General features: G+C 36.9%; 1 protein-coding gene across 1 annotated transcript in view; it reads right to left on the reverse strand.

Moving 5' to 3' along the window:
• Nucleotides 1–1086: 1086 nt before the first annotated feature.
• NEK10 (NIMA related kinase 10) overlaps nt 1087–22999 on the reverse strand; it is a 67195-nt gene continuing 45282 nt past the window's right edge. The window contains exons 24-36 of the mRNA XM_053467999.1: nt 20285–20414; nt 19497–19567; nt 19125–19338; nt 18123–18291; nt 17441–17524; nt 14351–14402; nt 9579–9616; nt 6878–6978; nt 6018–6128; nt 5389–5491; nt 3159–3211; nt 1908–1963; nt 1087–1382 (exon numbers count right to left, since the gene is read on the reverse strand). Coding sequence (XP_053323974.1) covers nt 1373–1382; nt 1908–1963; nt 3159–3211; nt 5389–5491; nt 6018–6128; nt 6878–6978; nt 9579–9616; nt 14351–14402; nt 17441–17524; nt 18123–18291; nt 19125–19338; nt 19497–19567; nt 20285–20414 — 1192 coding nt within the window. The 3' untranslated portion in view covers nt 1087–1372. The remainder of the gene's footprint in view (nt 1383–1907; nt 1964–3158; nt 3212–5388; nt 5492–6017; nt 6129–6877; nt 6979–9578; nt 9617–14350; nt 14403–17440; nt 17525–18122; nt 18292–19124; nt 19339–19496; nt 19568–20284; nt 20415–22999) is intronic.

Consider the following 22999-nt stretch of genomic DNA (forward strand, 5'->3'; position numbering starts at 1 on the left):
ATACAATGACAGTGACTATTTTATGTTTACAGTTTTTTTCCCCATTATGTTAAAATAATTTTTATTTTGTTTTACTCATGAAAAGAATTTACAATAAAAAGAGGTTACATGAAATTGAAAACATGCTATTTATTGACTAGAAGAATACTAAAGTTAACTTTGAACTGCCTACAGCAAGCAGAAGAAAGAATGCCACTTTAGTTAGATTTTTATAGCGGTTTTCAGACAAAAAAATAATTGGCTGTGGAAACATTTTAAATATAAACGGCGTATGTTCATTCTTTTCAGTTCCTGTTACTTCATTTTCATCATGTACCTCTTTGATCATTAGGTATAACCAAATTAATAGCTAGACCAGTGTTGAATTATCTGCTTAGTACAGATAGTACTAGTACAGGGGCTTATTATTTTAAATATTTCCAGGTTTTCAATAACTCTTGTTTTGGCCTGACCTTCATACATTGAGTTACATAATTTAGTCAAGGTCATCAGCATGAACTTTTGATAGTATTGTCAGTTTATTATCCTGGATTATCAAGAAGATATAATATAAAGAAGAGGAGGCAACATCCCCTCACCCACTGTACTATGCATTGTACAGGGCCAGCTCAGCCCTTCACATTGCAGAAACTTGCCAATGCTGACCTTTCATAATAAATTGTGAAGGGAGCAAGTTAAAATTACAACTCTCCTGCAAGTCTTCTTGGCTACTCCCCCATTAGTGAATAAATCGGTATACATAAAAATACAAGGAGTCACTGGCATTTTTGTTCATGTTATATGTTTTATATATTCTAGACTCTAGTACCTGTTGCTCTAGATTGCCAATCTCTATATGCTGTAGCACAGAGATCTCCAGGTAGAAGCAGAGAAGACATAATAGTTGCTAATCAACAGCAAACAATATCAGAAAAGTTAATTATATATAAAATAACATGGTTGTTTATCTCAGCAAATAAATACCCAACATCCAATGTAGTCTCAGACACAATATACCACGAGTATACCTAGCCCGTTCCTTCAAAGCAGAGCTCACTGAAATATGTTTTTTAATCAAAGCCATTTATACAAATTCTGCAGTCAATGTAAAATCTTTGGCATTGTTTTATTGAAGCCATAAACTATTTTCTTAATTTCATATTTCCAATATCACAAGTTAACGTATGTACAGCATTTACAAAACAAAGCCGCATTTATTTTTAGCCATTTAACATTTTTACATAAACTTAGAATATAAGGCAACTTATTTAACGATGAGATAATGTTTGAAAAAAAATCTTCAGCAACAAACCCAATGCATCTGATTGCAATCCAATACTTTAAAAGAGTCTCCTACAGGATTCTTATCAGGAGCTTTATATAGCAAACCATATCAGCTGGAACTGTAAGAAAAAAATGTACAGATACATTGTGCCATTAAAAAAAAAAAAAATTTATTTTTTTTATTGTTAACAGATTATTGGCTCCCAATAGGAAGGAACAGAGCCTAGACAGAGATATGATAAAAACAAAATATAATTAAGTGTCTCTGTAAACTGGATAAGCCTACTCTCATTCAATAGTGATGTTTTTCTCGGAATGACCTCTGACTAATGTATGTTATCTACTTTTGCTCAATTGATTCTGTTTGAGAAGCAATCATTTTACCTCATGGGAGAGGGATTGTGCCAAGGCCCCGCCTTTTTGTGAAAGGCCAGAATAAGGCGCTTTGGGCCCTGGAGAAAGAGCCACTGGATTTTCTGCCTTTAGCAATCCATTTTTTTGCTCTTTTCTGCCTCTTTTTTCCTTATTTCCTGACATATTTTCCTCACTTTTTTATCTTCTTTACTTTTTTCTTCTTTCTTGCTTGTCTTTCTTGCTATCATATATATGGAAACCTGTCATTTTTGTTAAAGCAATATGCATACCTTTGGGAGGATAATGTATAGTAGCCACTGTCTTCAAGGACATCTTCTATAATGGTCTGGATAATTAAAGACAACAAAGCAAGAGATCAGTGCACATCGAGTAAATACTATCTAAAAGCACCTGAGGCATAAATATTGGGGATTTCGGGGATATATGACCATATATTGCTTAATCTACAACTACAACAAGGTACCCCAAGCTTGGAGAGTCCTATCTGCACATGGAAAATGCACTCTTCCCTAGCTTCTAGGGTTAATAGTTGCAGCAGCTTCAGCTCGTACCTGTTTAACACTGCCCAGCCCTATTTAGCCTACTGAGATTTTCACAGTAGGGCTTCCGACCACAGACCCAGAGAGTCTACATGAAACTGAGGGGTGAGACAAATATTTGGCTCTTTATGCAAAGGTGTTTTTGTGAGTGACTGGGAACTAGCCTAGCTGGCCAGTACTGTAGGGTAGATAGTGAGAAGGAGGGGTAGGGAGAGGGTAGAGAGTGAGAAGGAGGGGGTAGGGAGAGGGTAAAGAGTGAGAAGTGGTAGGGAGAGGGTAGAGAGTGAGAAGGGGGTAGGCAGAGGGTAGATGGTGAGAAGGGGATAGGGAGAGGGTAGATGATGAGAAGGGGGTAGGGAGGGGGTAGATAATGAGAATGGGAGTAGGGAGAGGGTAGATAGTGAGAATGGGGGAGAGGGTGTAGATGATGAGAAGGGGAGAGGGTATATGTGAGAAGGGGAGAGGGTAGATGTGAGAAGGGGGTTAGGGATGGGGTAGATAGTGAGAATGGGGAAGAGGGGGTAGAGAGTGTGAGAGGGGGTAGATAGCATGAGAAGGGGGGAGAGGGGGTAGAGAGTGTGAGAAGGGGAGAGGGGGTAGAGAGTGTGAGAAGGGGGAAGATAAAGATAAAGTAAGTTGAAAAAGTTGACAGATATGCAAGTGTATTTGTTTGTGTGTGCACGCAAATACAATACTTTCTTACAGATTACATTATTAGTTTTTTCCTTGTTTCTGTTGGCTCCCCTGGCAACTGGGGTATCTTCACCTCACACTGTAATCAAGTGACTTATCCACTTCTAAGCCATCTTACTTCATACACTGTGACATCACAGTGAGTTCTATGGCCACAGGGAAGCTGCATTATATCTCACAATGAGATCACTCAGATTAACACTGTCAAACTCAGGGTCAATATGCCGAGTTAAAAAAAAAGAAGACCTTGCTATATTGTTAGATGATTGTTGAATTTCCCAGCCTTACCTGCATTTGTTCAAATGTTATTCCTTCATCAAATTCAACATTGTTGGGATTTCCTATTAAAGAAGGAAAATGTATGATAATACACAATATAAATATACAGCGCACATGACTGATTTGTGTACATGCAGATTGCATCGTGAAATTTTGGGTTTCAACATCTTGAAATGATCTTTATAAAATTAACATAAAATTAAGGCATCATATGAAGACATGAAGCACATAAAAGTGAACGTAAAATGCATTATTAACAGACTACATAGGATAGAAGCCTTAAATCAGGGTTTCCGTTTTCTCTAGGCCAAGATGGGCAATTCCCAGGGTCACTAAGAAAGAATTGACCTTACTGGGTAGACTAAGCATTTGATTGAGGGAGTTTCATTGCAAGATGTTGGTAACATTTTATGTTTATATTTATGTTTGCCATATGAGTTAGGCTTGAGAGGAGGATAGTTTGCTTAATAGCTTAAATAAAGGGTCAAGTGCTCCAAGGGATGCATTAGTGAGGTTCCTACATAGTGGCTTGATTTCCAGGATTTAAATTCTCTCACCATCTGACGCACCTCACTGACAAAGGCACTAATATCATAGTGGGAAGGGACCGGAACATTTCATGAAGGTCCCTCTGGGTAATCTGAGAGTGCTTATTGCTTTGGCGCTCAGCCAAGGCAATAAGCACTCTCAGATTACCCAGAGGGACCTTCATGAAATGTTCTGGGGTTATAAGGGATCACCAAAAATCTTTCACCAGAATTAAACTAGTGCATTATCCATAAGGAAATGTTGACTATCATCTAAAATTTTAAAAAAAGATATATATATATATATATATATATATATATATATATATATTTATATTATCCTTTAACTTCCTGGCTTTTCACTTGTTTCTGCTGGAGCCACCTGCTTGAGAAGAACAATAACCAGAAAGGTTCAAGAGTGATATTAAAGAGCAGCGATCTGCTCAAAAAAGTGGCCTATCCTCACTGATATATACATTTAATTTGTGTTTTTTCCTATATGTATATGATACTGAAACATATGGGATACTTTCCTAAGATACATATAAGTATTACTATCTGTGTGGTGAACCTAGTTGGTGCAATTGTTTTACTCCACTGGTTTGTTTGCAAAAGTCTTATTTTTATCTATTTGGAGATACTAGAGGTGTGTGGTGCAGCTCTAAGAACAGAGGTGTGCTCTGTGGGTCAATCTTTCAATGTTAATAGTTGCTTGTCATTGATTACTACATTTTACAGATCTATAGTGATACTCCTTAGATGTACTTTTATAATATGTAAGGGAAATGTTATTTGCATTTATACTGCATAATTTGTTTTGCATCTGCTCAGTGAACAATGTCATTTCTTTGAATAGTACAAATAAGAACTAAGTTTTAAAAGAAATTTTTTTAACTGAAATTGGATAACAAGCTGGAATATCAAAATACATTTAACTAAAGCTGGAAAACAAATGTTGTAAATACTGTCAAAGGCCACATGCGGTTATTGGGCTTGACCATGATTGCCCATACAGCAGATCAAAGGAGACGTGCTTGTTTTTGAGCAATACGGAAGCTATTACATATTCTTTGAACTGAAATGCTTTGTGCCATCATTGATAGTTTCCATTTTCATTACCCCGCTCTAATATAACTATGCTTTGATCTGTATTGAGCTTTGATTGTGTCTGTTATGAAAAATGAGTAAATAAGATATTGTGTGAACATCACTGATCGAGGCTTAAAACACTGTAGATCAAGGGCTGCTTGCTATACTCAAGTATCTGCGTATTCTAATAATAAAACCATTTAATCGTCATTCTGCTTTACAAAAGCATACCCCATATTGTTATAGAGCATCAGACAATTAATATTTGCTTCGTACCTTCAGGGAGTGCTCATACTTTCTTCATGTCTTATAGTTTACAAAATAACAGACCACTAATTACAAAGTAAAGCTTAGCTTTGTGCATTCCTGTGCCTTTTGCCTGCAATGATGCGTAATTATCCCGCTTTACCTGTCCTGATTTCCCGCTCATCATCTCCCCTATCTGAACTTGTTAGAATATATTAGCTTTCATCATGAGGTTGGAATGAATGGATAATGAGGATTAATCATACGAATCAGGACAGGTTTCAGGGGGCACTCCTTGTTTGGGAGTTTGATTTTAAATGTATTATTCAGCTACTCCGCTTTAAGTTTATCCTTCTTCATGATCAATATGTGAGTACCTGTTCTGTCTTCAGCAATCAGTGATTTACTCCCTGATGACTGAAGCATTCCATGGATGTCGGCAGTAAAAAACTCCATGAACTCTGGTGATCCTTGTAAAACCTGAACAAAAATATAAGTATACATATAAAATTTAGTGACAAAAAATCAATACATTTAATGGCACCACATTGAATTAACAAATCAATATCAAGTGCATCTGTCATGCTTAAACTTCGCTTTTCATGTCTAATCTGCTACACTAAATGTATTAGTATTTACTTTAAAAATAATCATGTTAAAAACAAGAGCGTTACTTAACAGTTGGGAAAGCTTGCAACCTAGAACAGAGGCGAGGGGCTGCTCAGACACAGAATTCATAGGCACACATTCACGAACACACAACTACACAACTCAACAATTGGCACTCACACAAGGACTCACACAACTCATAGCATAGAACACAATTCACATTTTTCACAGACACAACTCACAGCACACATACAACACAAGAACACAACTTACATCCCTTCGAGACATAACTCAGACACTCTCACAGCTTCTTGACATTCCTACAACTCATTCAGCAGAAATAAGTGTTTCCATTTGTATCGATATTTTAAAAAAAACTTTTTATTTGAAGTCATACCTTTTTTATTTCAGCTTTCAGGTTACAAGGGTTACTTTTCAAACTGAAGAGAGACTTTTTGTATCGTTCAATGATTCTCCTCTTCATATTATCTTGTAAAGCTGGAGGAAGCTAGTCAGATAGAATAGAACAATGTTGCATTCAGTTCAATAGACTATTTCTATGTTTACCAAAAATAAGCTTCAGGCATATTGACCAGGGTTCACGAAGTTCACAAACTGTATAATTGACTTGCATATACACCAACACAAAATGAGACATTCTGGTCCACACCCACACATAATTTTGCATGAACTCCTGTGCAATTTACTTAATATAAATTAATGCATGCATTCATATTTTGAAGACGATCCAAATAAGACTTTAACAACTTTTTATCCCCCATCTGCTTTTATTAAAGTTAAGCCAATAGCTTACACGTACAAACATTCACCCCATCTAGTCTGCCTGTTTTTCCCTGATGTAAAAACCTCAAACCCTATATGGTTCTCAATCTTGTCTTAAATTTAGGATAGCCCTATGCCTGCCCCTTGTATGTTTAAATTCCCTCACTCTATTAACCTCTACTACTTATGGGGGAAGACTGTTCCATATACGTATCACCCTGTTTGCGAAGGAAAGCTTACCTACAATCCAGTTTAAGACAATGTCCTCTTGTCATCGCAACTCTAGACAATTATCTCTTTTCCTAACAAGAGGTTCAACCTGCAAGGATGTGAACTCCTACTAAAGTATGTACCAGTAAGACTGCCAAAATTACTTTAGTGTATAATGAGTAGAACAATCTAGTATTCTTACACACAAAACCTGTGTGTCAGAACTACACGATTATGACCTTTCAGGTTCCAGAATATACATACCTGTGTAATGAAGATGATTTTGTGGAGCTGAATTAGTATCTGCTGAATAGGATCACTGATCTGACGCACTTTTCGCTGGGACACTGCAATACCGGCAGATGCTAAAATAAACAAAAATGATGAGAGAATACACTATTTTCAGTCTAATGTCTAGAAAAGTAAACATGACTGCCCACCAAAAAAAAACCTGACTATGTTTCTTTTTGCAGCCAACATGAGTTCTCCACAAAAGGCTCTTGCTTTTTATTTGACTTGCAGCTGTTTTCATCACAAAAATAAATAGTTGGTTTCCTTTGTATTTGTGAAAAAGTCATGTTACAGAGGTGAAACTGCAAACTAGCAGGGAACTGGGTATGTGATGTAAGGAATATTTTATGGAAATTAAAATAGGATTTGAATGTTGGGTTTTGTTAAAGAGAAATTGAGGGGAGAAAAATATTGACAATATGTGGAATGAGATAAGACTAGTGCATCTTAGGTGGACTTTAATGGTAAATAGGAGTAGATACCATGGAACCACATAATTCCATAGATACGATCAAAAGTGAAATTCTATGGGGTTAAAACAGATGTGACAAGTGAGGAGGTGAAGTGTTATCAGTGGAGGTGAATGTCTGGAGGTAAGAATACAAATGAGGGCAAAATTAAAAAAAGTATCCAGTAAGGAGTTAGGAACTTGAATTGTAGAAGAATTAAATAGGTTAAAAAGGATTTAATGGTGGCTATGAACCGGTGTTGTTTGCTATTAAGATTTATAGAATGCCTTCTTACAATGAGCATTTCAGTTATAACTATCTCTCGGTTCATGTAGAAAGAAATTGTATGTCAATTTTTTCTTTATTGTTTCTAAAAATACCATGCTTTGTTAAAGAAAGAGTCAACAGGAAATAGATGACTGTGGTACATGAAGTAGTATATCATATTGGCCTTTTTCCACCTGCTTATCTGTATGAAAACAGGACCAGGATGTATCGCGGCTTTTGTATATATTAGAACAGCTTATTTGACTCTGTCCTCTTGGCATGTCTTGAGTCATTTATCTTATGTCAAGGGTGTTTGGATTTGGCTGCAGTGAATGTACCTGAAACGCGTTGTATTATATAACCCGTTATTTTACCCACAAGGATGAATAAGCTGGATCATATTCACACTAAGCTTCTTGTCAGACCCAGAAAAATAAACAAAATCAATATAAGCACATTTTAAGCAGTTTTTATTGCACACAGGATAATGGGCACATTACAAGACGCTGAATATTGCAGGTAGAAGGAGGATAATCTAAGTATTATTGTGTTAATATCCACCCCAAATCACTTATATACAACAGGAACTAGCACAAAACTTGCAATGTGTTCTAGGTCTTACAATCTGCTCTGCAGACCTTGAAATCTGTTACACTGTAGGGTCCATCAACATGTTACCCTTAGAAAGACAGGTATACAAACATACTTTAAAGTTTTGTAAAAGTCATATAGTCATGGCACAACAAAAACTCATCTGCCCAAATATTAGGATTATCCTGTTTGCAATATCATTCAAATTGCCAAAGAACCTTAAAAATTCTAGAGCATCTCAAAGTAGCATCCCATAAATCCCAAAATGTGTCTACTAATATCCAGCCTTTTTCCGTACTTGCCAGTGTTTTTTTTTTTTTATATTTTGAGATATATGTGACATACATCAGCAGGATAAACATCATAGCACAATTAGATTACTTTCAAAAGTGAAAGGGAAAAAACATACAATTTATTTGCTAAAGAGAAGTGTACTGTGTATACTGAGACATTCGCCTCAGATTAACACTAACTAATAATAGCAGGTCATTACTACAACCTGGAATTGCAAAGTTGGTCTTAACACAGAAATAGGGAGTTATATCAAATAAAGCAATTACAGCTAATTTTGTATTGTAGGCAAATTCAACAGTAAAAGCCTCTCTTGGTAAGGCGTGTAAGTGTAAGTAAGGGTAAGTGTTCTCTAATATGTCCCTACTCCGTTTTTAATGGACAAATTATTATAGTAAATGCGCACTTCCACATATATTAAACATATATTAAACATTAACTGGGTATATTGAGTAAAGAAACTTAAGCATGACTATTAGTTTGTTCTTCAAGATTTTTTAGCACATAACAATATAGAAACTTAAGAAGCATAGTTTGCTGCCAGAGGCTACTCTTTGTGCTACATTACTACATGGTAGAATTAAACATTCCTTAAAAGTAATATGATTGATTAAATGATTATTTCAGCACAGGGTATGGGCATTGAAAAGTATATTGAAAAGGATATTGTTTTTAACAGTTTCTCTAGTTAAGTGTAATATGTAGCACAACGGGTGTAAAGTAACGTATATATAATTAATTTACCTATTCTAAATTACCTATTCCTATTCTACTTGCAACTACATGCGGGATAAAAAAAAAACCCACCGAGATTAAATAATTCTACATATCTACTTAATAAAATACCGGAATGTTTGAGACTGTTAGGAACCACCGCAGAAGAGCAGTGGGTAGGCAATCCTGCATCTAATGTGGTCGCTAGCTTCCTAGTGTGAGCCCTGAACATCATCGGATGAACCTTCAGAAGGTCAATAGGCAGCATAACTGAAGGAATAAAAGCAAGAAAGAACATTTGACTATAGACTATTATATGTAAAGATTCAAATCTCAGGGTATGTGAAGCAACCATGAAATACCTGGCCTTGGTCTAGAACACGTGCTCCCGGTACTTTCTCTGTGAAGAGAGGAAACAACAGAAGTATTAATAGAGATTTTTTTAAAGTTTTTAAAATGAAAGTGACATTCATATGTACTTTAATATATATGGTACCTGAGAAGTCCCTTCAAATTTCTGTGATGTCCCCCTTGCAAATATAGAATTCCACCACACACATTTGCCCCTTTCACCGCCCCCCAACTATGTGCCACATCTCTTTACATGTGTTATACTTACCGTTAGCTAGCTTCAGTGCTAACTAAGTGAACGCAACTGGAGGAGGCCTATTGTGTGGCTTGTGATTCAGTGACCTGTCTAAAATCAAATCCTCACAGGTAGAATCTAGACAATTACCACAAAAAAATACTACAAGCTTATGGAAACATCTAAAGCTCATTAATAACTAACATAAAAAGAGACTTTACAGCAAAAAAAAAGTACATATTGAGGTACCAATAATTGACGTATTAATAATTATCTTCATTGTTAGTATTGGCAGTAGGAAGTAATATATATATATATATATATATATATATATATATATATACATACACACACACCGATCAGCCATAACATTATGACCGCTGACAGGTGAAGTGAATAACACTGTTATCATTGCAGTTGCATTGCCGGTGCAATGGGATATATAAGGCAGCAGGTGAACATTTTGTCCTCAAAGTTGATGTGTTAGAAGTAGGAAAAATGGGCAAACGTAAGGATCTGAGTGACTTTTACAAAGGCCAAACTGTGATGTATAGACGACTGGGTCAGAGCATCTCCAAAACCGTACTCTCTTGTGGGGTGTTCCCCATCTGTAGTGCTCACTACCTATCAAAAGTGTTCCAAGGAAGGAAAAGGGGTGACTGGAGGCAGGTTAGTGGGAGGCCAAGGCTCACTGATGCATGTGGAGTGAGATGGCTGGCCCGTGTCGTCAAATCCAACAAACAAGCTACTGTAGCCCAAATTGCTGAAAAAAATTAATGCTGGTTCTGAAAGATATCAGAAGACACCATGCATCACAGTTTGGTGTGTATGGGGAAGACCAGTCAGGGTGCCCATGCTGACCCCTGTTCACTCCCAAACATGCCTACAGTGGGCATGTGAACATAAGAACTGGACCACAGAGCAATGGAAGAAGATGGCCTGGTCTGATGAATCACGTTTTCTTTTACATCATGTGAATGGCTGAGTGCCCGTGCGTCGGGTTAGGGCTCTATTGGCAGCAAAACGGGGACCTACACAATATTAGGCAGGTGGTCATAGTGTTATGGCTGATCTGTGTATATATATATGCCCATGCTTAGTTACTACCTACCTATTTATGCATATGTACAGTATGCAGTTATATGATGATATGCTGGGTTTAAATATATCTGTAAAGGTTATCTTTGTTTTGTATGAATTTCAGTTTGTATCAAGGGGCCCTGGACACATTTATAAGGTTAGTTTATCTTAACTGAACATTATTGCTCAATTGTTTTGATCTTAATTGGCTGTCCAGATGCTTGCTTTTGTCTGATTTGACAAGCAGTGATTTTGAATTGAAGATAGCCCATGTTGTGAGGAGATATCTCCTCTTATGTGTGTGGGGTTGTGAATCATATCTGATCAAACAATGGCTATAACCTTTTTATTTGAAACAAATTAAAATTTCTAGAATTTCCTGGTGATAGTTCTAGAAATCCCCTACACCATTTCCTGTTGATTGTTTAACCCTTCTTCCAGTTCCTTTGCCAATCCTAGAACTAATGCCTGTTTTACAAACTTGCCCCAAAATGTTCATTGACGAACAAGAGTAAATGTTTTACTGATATACAGGAGCTTGCGTCTGCATTACCGATCTCTGAAAAACCTGTGAGCGAAGGTTTATGCCTTACTGATCCCTGAAAAAATTAACATAAGTGCCTTTTAAATTGTATGCCTTGTTGTCAATACTACAATTATATAATTAGTCTTCTATAAATATTACCTCTTGAATAATTTCTACAAAAATGTAAACAGGAAAGAAGCAAATAAATCAATAGGCGCCACTTAATGTTTGATTTTGCATAAGGCAGCATAAATGGTAACTACAGTTGTTGAAGTATAGATTTTATATTTGTAATTATTAATTCTAGTGAATAATTATTCTACATGAGGAAGAAAGTAGTTTAATAAAACATTTGTTTTGTTTAAGAACGCAATAATTGTATTGGATGCTGTTATTAATGAATCCGTTTGGAACGCTTCCCTAAATAGTAATAGTAGACAAAAATATAGTGCTGTAACAGCACACCAATAATGTAGATTTTTTACAAGTCTAATTACTGGGTGCTAATGAAGCTCTGCAGTAACCATTATATGTCTATTAAGGTGGATCTGTTTCCTTTCCCAATTCCCGCATGTTACAGTTCTACATACAGTTCTAGAAACAAACCTAACAATGTTTACAGATTTAAATAAAATAATGGTTGATGAATAACCATCCGAAGCCTGACAGCCACTGTGATTATTATTATAATTATTATGGGGTTATGTGGTTTAAAACAATGTTAATGTTAATGGGATCTGTGGCAAATAATGGGAGATGTACAATTTCCTGGCCTGAATTCATCTGCTCCTCCAACCCTTAAAAAGCCCTCTGGAAAAGTTTGGTATGCAAAATTAACTTACATTCTGGTATTTATAGATGAAAGAAGAAAAATATAAATATGTATGTATGTACGCCATGAAATAATCTGATCACTATTGCTAAAGTACGGATTGCTCTTCATGCTGCCTTTGTATGAGGCAGTGGGGCAATTGCCCCTAGGTTGCCCTGATTTTGGCCAATGCCTGAAGCTTTATTGCATGTTTTTATTGCAATTCCAAACATAGCCACCAGGGAATTAAAGAATTTACCAGTTAACTGGATTCTTTCCCCTTCTTCTAATGTGTTGTAGACCAGACCAAATGGTACGCATTAGGCATTGTTGTCTTGTAAATGTGCTTTTGCTGCTTTATGACTGGGCCGCCTGGATGGAATTGCTTTCCAGGCTGAATGTTGCCAGCTCCCCCCTGTGCCTTGCTACTAGAGGCAGAAGCTCATTACCAGCATTGTAGCACAGCCAGTAAGTACTTACTGTGAGTAACTGAGTATGTTTATTTTGTTATATGTTTAACTCTGCGTTGCTTTGCTTTTTACCGACAATGATATGTATCAGCTTGTGTAGTTTGTTTTATATTTCATAACTGTTATGTTGTGAAAGACGATCTGAATTTTTTTTATTTACAGTGCTGTACTGTGTAATGTGCTCAAGTACTATGTGCACACATACTGTATCTAAAATGATACACTTAAAATACATTCACCCAACTAATCGAAAACTTTCTCCCAAAACAATGAAGGGGAAAGTATAATAAAATGCTGCAAAGATCAGTATAACTGCTCTGATCCCGGCAATATAATATGATTGGTATAGATTCTACAGGATGCAATATAATTAAATTGTTTTTCTTATTCCTAAAACCAACAATCGTAACCCCCCCAATTCTACATAACTATCATTAAAGCTACCTTATCCTTGAAAAAAATATGAAAGAAAACACAGCGTATTCTTGCCTTATGCTGAAAGCAAGGAGAGGGTAAGACCAAACCCTGGGATTACTGTGATTTGTGATCATGGACAAGTCTACTGGTTCCCACAGGACTGTGTAAAGGATGGGACACAAAACAGCAGGTAGGAGCACGCATGTAAGCTTTTCACTCCATGTAAGACATGACGTTTTATTAGTATAATAACAAGCAAAATCCAGCTGCCGAAACCATTTTTTAGAATGAAATTTCTCTGGAGATTTTATTGTGTATATTGCTTGGTTTTCATGTTCTGACTGAAGATGAAAAGTTTCTCCCTGTAATGCTGTGACAGGCTTTCAGTCTGCTTTTTACTGAATACATCAGTAAATGAAATATATGCTTCAGGAAAAGTTGAAACAGATAAAGACAAGCCCTAAAATATGTTTTCAAATGTAAATGAGGAAGGCTAGTACCACTCGCCATCCATGTTTTATTGAGGATATTGGCATAATATGAGAAGCCCTGAGTTAGTGAACAGGTAGGAGTATTATGCCGAATACAATTATGCAGGGTAGTATACTGACCAGGGCCCACTAGGCTCAGGGCATCAAGTCCAAGGGGCAGCAGCCCTTCTGCTAACAGGGCAGATTGGCTTTATGAGCGATTATCTCATAAATTACCTGTTGCACCACTGTTCAATCGGATGGTTAAAAGGCAAATCTCTAAGGTCTGTACCTTGGTGAGGGCTGGAATATTATGTCATATAATCATACCTGGGAACTTCTTTACTCCAGCTACCTGGAGCCTTCCCTTGCAGGATGTAGCCAGGACTGCCCACTGACGTCAGCAGGCGGTCCTGCTGATGTCGGTGAGCAGTCCCTTGACATCGGTGGGCTGTCCCAATGACGTCAGTGGCAGTTCAGCGGGAAACACCCCCATTGAAAGGTCAAGACCCCGCTCCCGCGACCCGGAGGATTCTGGTGTTGACGCGGAGAACCTGAGAAGCGGTGCTTCACCCGGAGATCTCCGGGTCAAACCAAGGTGAGATCTCAGGTATGCATATAATAGCGCTCGCTATAGAAAATAGCTGCCACAAATGCAGCTACTAGGGGCCAGCTTGGCTCGCTACCCTGGGTCAGGCCTGGAGCAGTGATCAACCTGAATACCCCAACATTTTGATTTCCACACTATGTGCACTTGTAATTCCTAAAACATACCTTGTAGGAGGTAGTTCTACTCCAGAAGCACTGACACTTTGTTTTATTGAACCTGAAACAAATCATTAAAATGTTAAGATAAGCTATTAAGTTCCAAGATGAGTGTTCAATATTAAAATTAGAATTCTTATATACTGAAAATTTCTAACTCAGAAGCAAAAAGTTTAAAAAAAAAAACATTTGCATCAGCACAAACCAAAAGGGACCAAGAAAACAAATAGGTTTACAAATTTATTATAGTATATGTTTAACTAAGCCATTATTTATAATAGTTTTTAAGCCCCTAGAGGAGTGCCTACTACAGAATACTATCAAAATAATAAATATATAGGCAGAACCCTGCAGTTCTGATAAAAAGGGATGAACTGTGATACATCTGAAAACACAAATTCTAAACAAGCATATTCACCTGCAGATATAAATTCAGATTACATTTCTATGCAGAGAACACTGCTGGGACTATGTGTAATTCAGCAAATACTTCCAATAACACAAAAAACACTAATAACATGCTGGTAATTGTTATGGATGGGGAAATGTACCCAGGCTAAGAGAACCAGAATGCTCCCGAGTGGAGATTTTACATCAATACCTATGCCTCAGAGGTTCCGAACTTGGCTGCAAAGAACATTCGTTTTTCCTTTTGCCAGGAGTAAAAATACACTATACGGACAAAAGTATTGGGATACCTGACCATTATGCCAAAATGGACTTTTACTATGATGCATTCTAAATACATAGACATTAATGTGTAGTTGGTTCCCCTTTGCAGCTATAACAATTTTCACTCTTCTGGGAAGGCTTTCAACAAGATTTTGGAGTGTTTCTGTGGGAATTTTTGCCCCTTCATCCAGTAGAGCATTTGTGAGGTCAGCCACAGGTGTTGGACGAGAAGGCCTGGCTCGCAATCTCATTCCAGTTCATCCCAAAGGTGTTCAATGGAGTTAAGGTCAGGGCTCTGTGCGGGTCAACCAAGTTCTTCCTCATTTCATCCAATCATGTCTTTATGGTTCTTGCTTTGTGTACTGGGGCACAGTAGTGCTGGGATAGAAAATGGGCTTCCCCAAACTGTTCCCACAAAGTTGGAAACATATCATTGTCCAAAGTGTCTTGGTATACTGAAGCATTAAGATTCCCCTCTCCTGGAAGTAAAGGAAGCCCAACTTCTGAAAAACAGTCCCATACCATTATCCCTTCTATACCAAACTTTACAGTTGGCACAATGCAATCAGGAGGTAACGTTCTTCAGGCATCTGCCAAACCTAGACTCGCGCATCAGACTGCCAAACAGAGAAGCATGATTAATCACTCCACAGAACACGTTTCCACTTCAGTTTCCACTTACAGAGTCCAGTGGCAGTGTGATTTACAGATCTCAATCAGACCCTTGGCATTGTACTTGGTAATGTGAGGCTTGCATGCAGCTGCTCAGACATGGAAACCAATTCACAAATTGACTTATTGTAAAGGTGGCATCCTATCACAGTACCACGCTTGATTTCACTGAGCTCTTCAGAACGACTCATTTTTATAAATGTTTCTAAATGCAGACTGCATGGCTAGGTGTTGGATTTTATACCCATGTGGGAATGGGCCTAATTGAAACACCTGAATCCAATAATTAAGTGGTGTGTCTACACTTTTGTCCACACAGTGTAACATTACATTACTATGGTGAACTAGAGAGATACATAGTCAGAAGCAGGTTGGACAAAGTTGAAGACAGCAATAACGGAATGGGACGGGCCAAAGAGTTGAGGCTAGAGTAAAACAAGAGCAGGGTCACACAGCAAACTGGGTAGGAAGCACTGCAACGTAGCAAAAGAATAAGTGCTCAGAACAAGAACAATGCAAAAACATGGCTATGCTGTCCACTGAGAGTTTAAATATGCAGAAAAATTAATCCTAACCCATACATTGATACAAAACATTTTTGCAACATGTGGCCAGACATGATGTGGCTCTACTGCTCCTTTGGAGCTCTGTAATACAGTAATTCATCCTATGCATCTAATAAGCAGGATCATCAGGGTAAGAAAGGCAGAGCGATCCGGTGCACAAAATGTGGGATTTTTGCACAAATCATTTTTCATCATGAAAAAGTTACAATTGTTGCTCAACAAATAAGTCTTGTACATATAGGCCTCTTTATTCTATGGAACGATCATCAGCCGAGTGCACATTTGTTTAAAATACCAAGTCGTTTTTCTGCAGATTATTCTCTCTTTAATTAAATAGTCACAGTTGATAAATTTGAATCTACAGCTGTAGTGTAGTTTCCCACTTTGATTAATTGGCCCCATGCTGGCTAAGCATTTGAAACTTTATACATCTTCTCATTTGCATAGTGCTGTGCTTATTTCTCTATATTCATAATGAATTTTCCTTGTACATCATCAACAAAAACACTAGTATATCTCTTTAATTTGTATGCTGTGTCTGTCAGTCGTTGTTTTGCTTGAAATGACATACACTTCTCAAACTATATATAGTAATAAGAAAAACATCTTAGTAAGACAGACTTAATAAGATGAAGGAGTCGCATGATCAATCAATGTGTTTTCCTGTTCAATGTGTACAACACAGTCATCTAGCTTTCTACAAATTATTGAAACAAAGTGCTACAGGAACGAATTTCATATTTGTGGAAATGAGGAGTATAAATGATTATAAAACTCCATTTCAGGTTGATCATAATTCTACAAAAAAAACTGATGTGTTTTTAAGATTTGCTGCAGGAGATTTTATTTATTAATGTATTATTTATTTATTATTTTATTTTTATACTCTATTAAATGCTGATATATCTACTGTGCTAGTGCAAAAAGGGTACAGTGAATATGTGAGATTATATATATATATATATATATATATTTCTTTATTTCACGAAGCTCCAGATGGCATGCAGATATACGGTATGTATCAGTAAGGGACAGCAGCAGATAAATCACAAGGATCACAACTCCTGTGCCACGGTTTGTGAAAACATGTGTGCCTTTGGGGTACACGATGACATATCTACCACAAAGATGCTGGCTGCCTAGCCAAGGTGAGAGCCTTCTTCCTCTTCTATTTATCTTATGAGCTTACCAGAGGTACGTTCTTTAAAAAAACAGGAGCTTGAACAAGTGGAGTGATCAGTGTCCAGTTCATCATCTATTTCAGAAAATACATCTGAAATAACAAATGCATTTAGAGAACATTAGACTGCTGTGATTACTACATACATCAACCTGTTATCTCAGTGGCCTGGGATTATGGCTCCAATGTTGGTGACAGTTAAAATCTAAAACATACCCAGTGTTTGAATGTCGTGCTTACTGTTATCATAAAAACACACATGGGACCCATTAGGGTTTCTATCAATCTCAGGGTCACAGTGTAGACATGACTTCATATCCTACTCCAATGTAAAGAGATCTAAGACTCCCAAGTAGATATTTTCACATTGGTATTAAACAGTGAGGAACCCTGCTTGCATACACGTCAAAATTCAGGAGATATTAGAACCAAAAGGTTCGAATAAAAAAGAAGATAAAGAACAAACAAACAGTAACAAAATCATGTACTTTCCACAGCAGGGTAGATTACCCAAAGTGTCATTCTGAATACCATATTCTGAGTAGAATGAAATGCACATCATGAAATTAAGAAACTCTAATTTACCCCATAGAATGAATCAAAGTTTTGGAGAATTACATTAACAAAAACATGTTTAATACTACAATTTCAATCTTATTGATTGTTCTGTGTTGTTATATTAACATATTACCTTTTATATTGCCGTCTACAGAATAACCGTGATCTGGAAATAACGCATCAGATGCCTTGTCTTGATTGTCAAGTTGCATCATCCCCGTCGATGGAATAGCATTATCAGAAAAATCACTCTTGCAGCTACTTGCTCCACTGCTACCAACTCTTGATTTTGCATAACAATTCTGGAGATTAAGAAGGAAAATATATTTTTATCCTTCTGTTTAAAAAAAATGTTTGCCCTTCTTGCTGTTGGCAAAGTTTGTTTGAACTTCACACGTAACAAAGCAAGAATTCAGTGCATACCCAGCAGATTCCATTGGAATATTGGTAATTATTCTAGAAACAACCTTGGAAGTCTGACTGTATATGCCTCATTAATGGTGTCCGGAGAAGGAATCTCATTGGGTTAAAATGCAGTGCAGCCCCACTGATTCAGCTCCTTGCTAAGCCAAGAAAAATTAGATAGGACTCGCCTAACTTGGTGTACGTGGTGGCAGGCTAAGCAATATATGGGGATATAGAGTGATGGAATCCCCAATGTTTAAACTTTAGATGTTTTTTTGAATGGTGTCCTAGGGGTGTATGCACAGAATCCTCGCTTTGTTTTGTTTACATCCACATGTATGTGCAAAGATGAGATGAGTCCACACTTCTTATGGATTATGACTTCATGTTAACCCCTACACTATTGTCTCTTTCTCTTCATATTGCATGTATTTAAGACCCTTGGATAAAGACTCATACCAAAAAAGATCTTCTGAGCAATTGTCTTTGGAGCTAAGAATTGCTCCAAAAAATGTCCGAAAATCCCATTTTATTGTTGGGAAATATATTTTATATCTTCCACGTAGGTGTGCGCCACTTTGGTTCTTAGTTTCACTATATTTAAATCCATTGCCTTATTTTGGGATTCCATCTGAAATAGAGGCCTCTGAGGTCCTGAAAGATTATATAACATTACATCTTTTGTTATTCAATCAAGTGCAGATGATAGATCAAAAAATAAAATACTCACGTGAGGCAAGATGCTCAGCTGGTTTTGGTAGGTTACTGTATTTTTATTAATCTCTGTGAAGTATCTTTGAGCACGCTTTCTCTCTCGTTCCATTTTTTTCTCCAGAGCAAGCTGGCTAGTCGATAAGCTATCAATGTATTTCATCATGATATCTGATATAAGAGCACACACTTCTACTATGTCAGGCCGGAGTTCTGTATCTGATGTCAAGCACCTAAGGAACCAGCATGCATAATAAGCATTGTTAAGGACACATTTAAGAACACGCACTGACTAAAATACATACTATTTCAGGATAGCTAGCTATCCTGTATCCACTCATGCATACATGCTGTATATAAAAAACATATACCCAAAACAAAAGGATATTACCTTCTAATTGTGTTTGCAACTTTTTGGGAATAGATTCCTTCAGGAATAGGTTCGTATGCCGCTTCTACTATCTAAAAAATACATATATCAAAAGTAGAGGATATTTAACTCAGCTTAACTTTATGAAGATCGTCTTAAAATGTTATTTGTAATATGTCTGTATTACATAGTTGTACAGTGAATGATTATTAAAATTTTAATTTTAATTTGCATGGATTGATTTAAGTAATAACGCTTCCCACTACTTTCTGTAGGATCAGTTTTAATGTTAAACGCATTTTGGTAAAGGATTCTTGAGTTAAATTATATATTCTAAAGATAGCTGTTCTAAATGGCAGCTTTAAATGGTGTTGAGTACAACTATTCAGATGGTGAATGTATAAGTACAGCTAGCACAGTATAAGTACAGCCTTCTTCCCTGTGGGGACCTATGTCCACCAAGGGTGGCTCAGCTTGGACTACACTTGAGCTGGGGTAAGCCTATACTTCTCTTCCCAGACCTTTTTTTTTACTACACAGCAAAAGCTCCAAAAATATTAAAATTACAGTATATTAGCTTGTATTGCATACTTAAGTAATTGACCGAAAAGGACATAATAAGTGTGCAGTTTAGCAGGTCTTGATTTTCGGTCATAACCGGCTTGGAATGGAAAAGTATTGCAATTTGTGAGCTGCATAGGAAACAATTCTAATGGTTCTTGAATACATAGATTCTGTATTAATTCCACACTTTATAGCCAGCATGATATCCTGTTTTGCTAAATAAATAAGAGTGCAAACCTGCGTACTTTAGTGGCTAAGGACAGCATGTTCGTACTATGGAAAGGTGGATTCAGAGTTGCCATCTGATAAAGAATACATCCTGCAGCCCATACATCTGCCTTTTCTCCATATGGTTCACTTTTCACAACTTCTGGGCTAGGAATAAACAGAATGATTTTTATGTTGGTTGAACTATTAATGACATTCAGTGTGTATGCAATATTGCTTTCATAGATCCAAGTCCTCTGTAAGATATAACCTCTATTCACAGTAGTTAACATTTAAACATCTGTATTCACTGCACTGTACTGCATTTTGAGGCATTTAAGTGCCTTTAGCAATGAACAATTTTAATGTGCATATCATGATATATAAACCTCCGGCGACTTAATATATCTCATTAGCACATCTGCGGAGCAGATAATTATCTGTAAACATCTAATGACACATGGACTTGATTTATAAAATGCTCTTCTTGTCGTTTGTAGCCTTTTTAATATATAAATAAAGCAACAAAACAGGCTGTCATTAATAATAGATGGGCTGGGCCAAGCCTCACCCACTGGGTCCCCCTGCAGTCCAGTTCAGAGCACCCAGTTTATGCCACCACCAGCATAAACATCTACGCTAGTTAATTCTCCTTCTCAGGCTGTGCACAACCTGATGAAGATCTTAACCATATGATGTCATAGTCATAGCCATCTGCGGGATTAGGCGATGAGTAGACCAAAAGAAGGAAATCACTAGTGAAGAGGTCGGTGCCTGTGGCTATAAAGACTCCTCTCTTGACTTGCAGATCTGAAGTCTACTAAGAGGGCTTAAGGTACAGCTGTTGTGAGCCCCTAGACAAGGCCTGGGCCTTGCACTGCGGTTTCTACTTTGTTGCAGGTTGATGTTGCACGTGAGGCCAAAGACACAGCTGTCCGCTGTGTCTTTGGCCTCACGTGCAACATCAACCTGCAACAAAGTAGAAACCGCAGTGCATTTCTAAACAGAAACCACATTACCCGATAATAGTTTCTTCGAAATAGCTGAATGAAACAAGTATATTCGTACATTTTGAATCTAGTGAGCAAGGGATACTGATTGTGATATTCCTTAGTACAGGAGAATGTATGTATGGATTCAGTTGCTTATACTGTAGGTGCCACTTGTTGGGACTTCATCAATGCCAGGATTCCACTGACCATGACAGAATGTGTTACCTAAGCAATGTTTACATAGAACAGAAATGCAACTATGGTATATGGAGCGAGCCCTGATATGTAGGACAGTCACTACTACCGCCTTTTAAAGCAGCTACTCCTCACCGTTTCAGCTCCCATCTTGGTGATATACATAACTTTACTATAATAAATGACAAAATATACAATGCTTTAGATACATCTTAGAAAAAGAAGAAAAAAAAAGTTTTACATGCTTAGCTAACCTGCGAGACACCATATGCAAATGTTCCAATATGGGAAAAGTCAAGAAATGATACAATACATCCCCCCTTAGCATACAACAACTTGCATTTATTAGTATTATTATTATTATTATTATCAATAATATCTTTTATTTATTAAGTGTCTACAAATAATGCAGCACTGTACAATTTAAATGAAGCTTACAATCGGAGGGAATTCATCAAGTTTAATATATAGAAAAATACATTTTCTACATTCAACTCTTATTATTTGTCCCTTTAAGAATCACAGTAAGTCAAAATCTATAAAGTATAATTTGTTTATCTTAGTGCACCAGCCCCGACTTAAAAAAATGCATAAAAATACCCTAAACATTTTATGTTGGTTTCAACACATTTTAATATGACATGTTTTTTGACTTATGGTGTATGCTAAGAGAGAGTCAGTTGGGGAAAGCGTTTAGCACAGTATGATTCTACTTTGTAAATTATAGCGTTAAATCTTCTTCATGAGGTGCTTGGAATGTAAAGAGGTTCCCATAAATATCTCAATAAATCTGGAAGTTTGACGAAGCATCTGGCAACCCTTTATGAGCTAAAACTCATTTATCTGTCACATGTTAATGCCAACCCTTGTAATACATTTAATAAATAATTTTCAGCTCACATTATTTTGCCAGATGCTTATTCCAACACGCCAGCTTATAATTTCAGAACCAGTTTTAAAAGAAGGAGTCTGCATAGGTCAACCATCTGTTTTAAAAGTAAAAATGGTAAAAGTAGGAAACTGAAAATGATATCACAGTGCTTTTAATAAGACATATAGTCTGTATATAAATGTGCAACTTTGAATTGGGAATGCCCTCCAGGACTTTGGACACTATATTTAATAAAATATCTTTAGTAAATGTTTTGGGACGATATTTTAGCTCAATGAAGAGTGCCTGGTTTTTAGACCTTGGCTTTTAGGATCATTGTTGTACAGTAAACATGAGAAAAAGATGTAATAGCACAAAAAAAAACCAGACAGACTTTTACATCTATTCACACTCCATGAAAATTAATTAAAAAGTAGCAACCTTTATCAATTTTATCACAGCCTCAGTTCGGAAGGTTGTGCTCATCTTGTAGACCTTAATCATTATTTGAAAAACTTCCACAGACAGATAAATTGGGGTATAATCAATAACCCAGGAGTTTTCAGCTCCCTATAATCAATAACCCAGGAGTTTTCAGCTTAGGTGAACCTTTCAGCTCCCTAATGTCACTCTGCATTATGAAGGACCAACTTTAGTCAGCTTCTCCTGTAAGATGGGCAAGACAGCCCTGCATA

Source organism: Spea bombifrons, chromosome 5, assembly GCF_027358695.1.
Source record: "Spea bombifrons isolate aSpeBom1 chromosome 5, aSpeBom1.2.pri, whole genome shotgun sequence".
Classification (NCBI taxonomy): Eukaryota; Metazoa; Chordata; class Amphibia; order Anura; family Pelobatidae; genus Spea; species Spea bombifrons.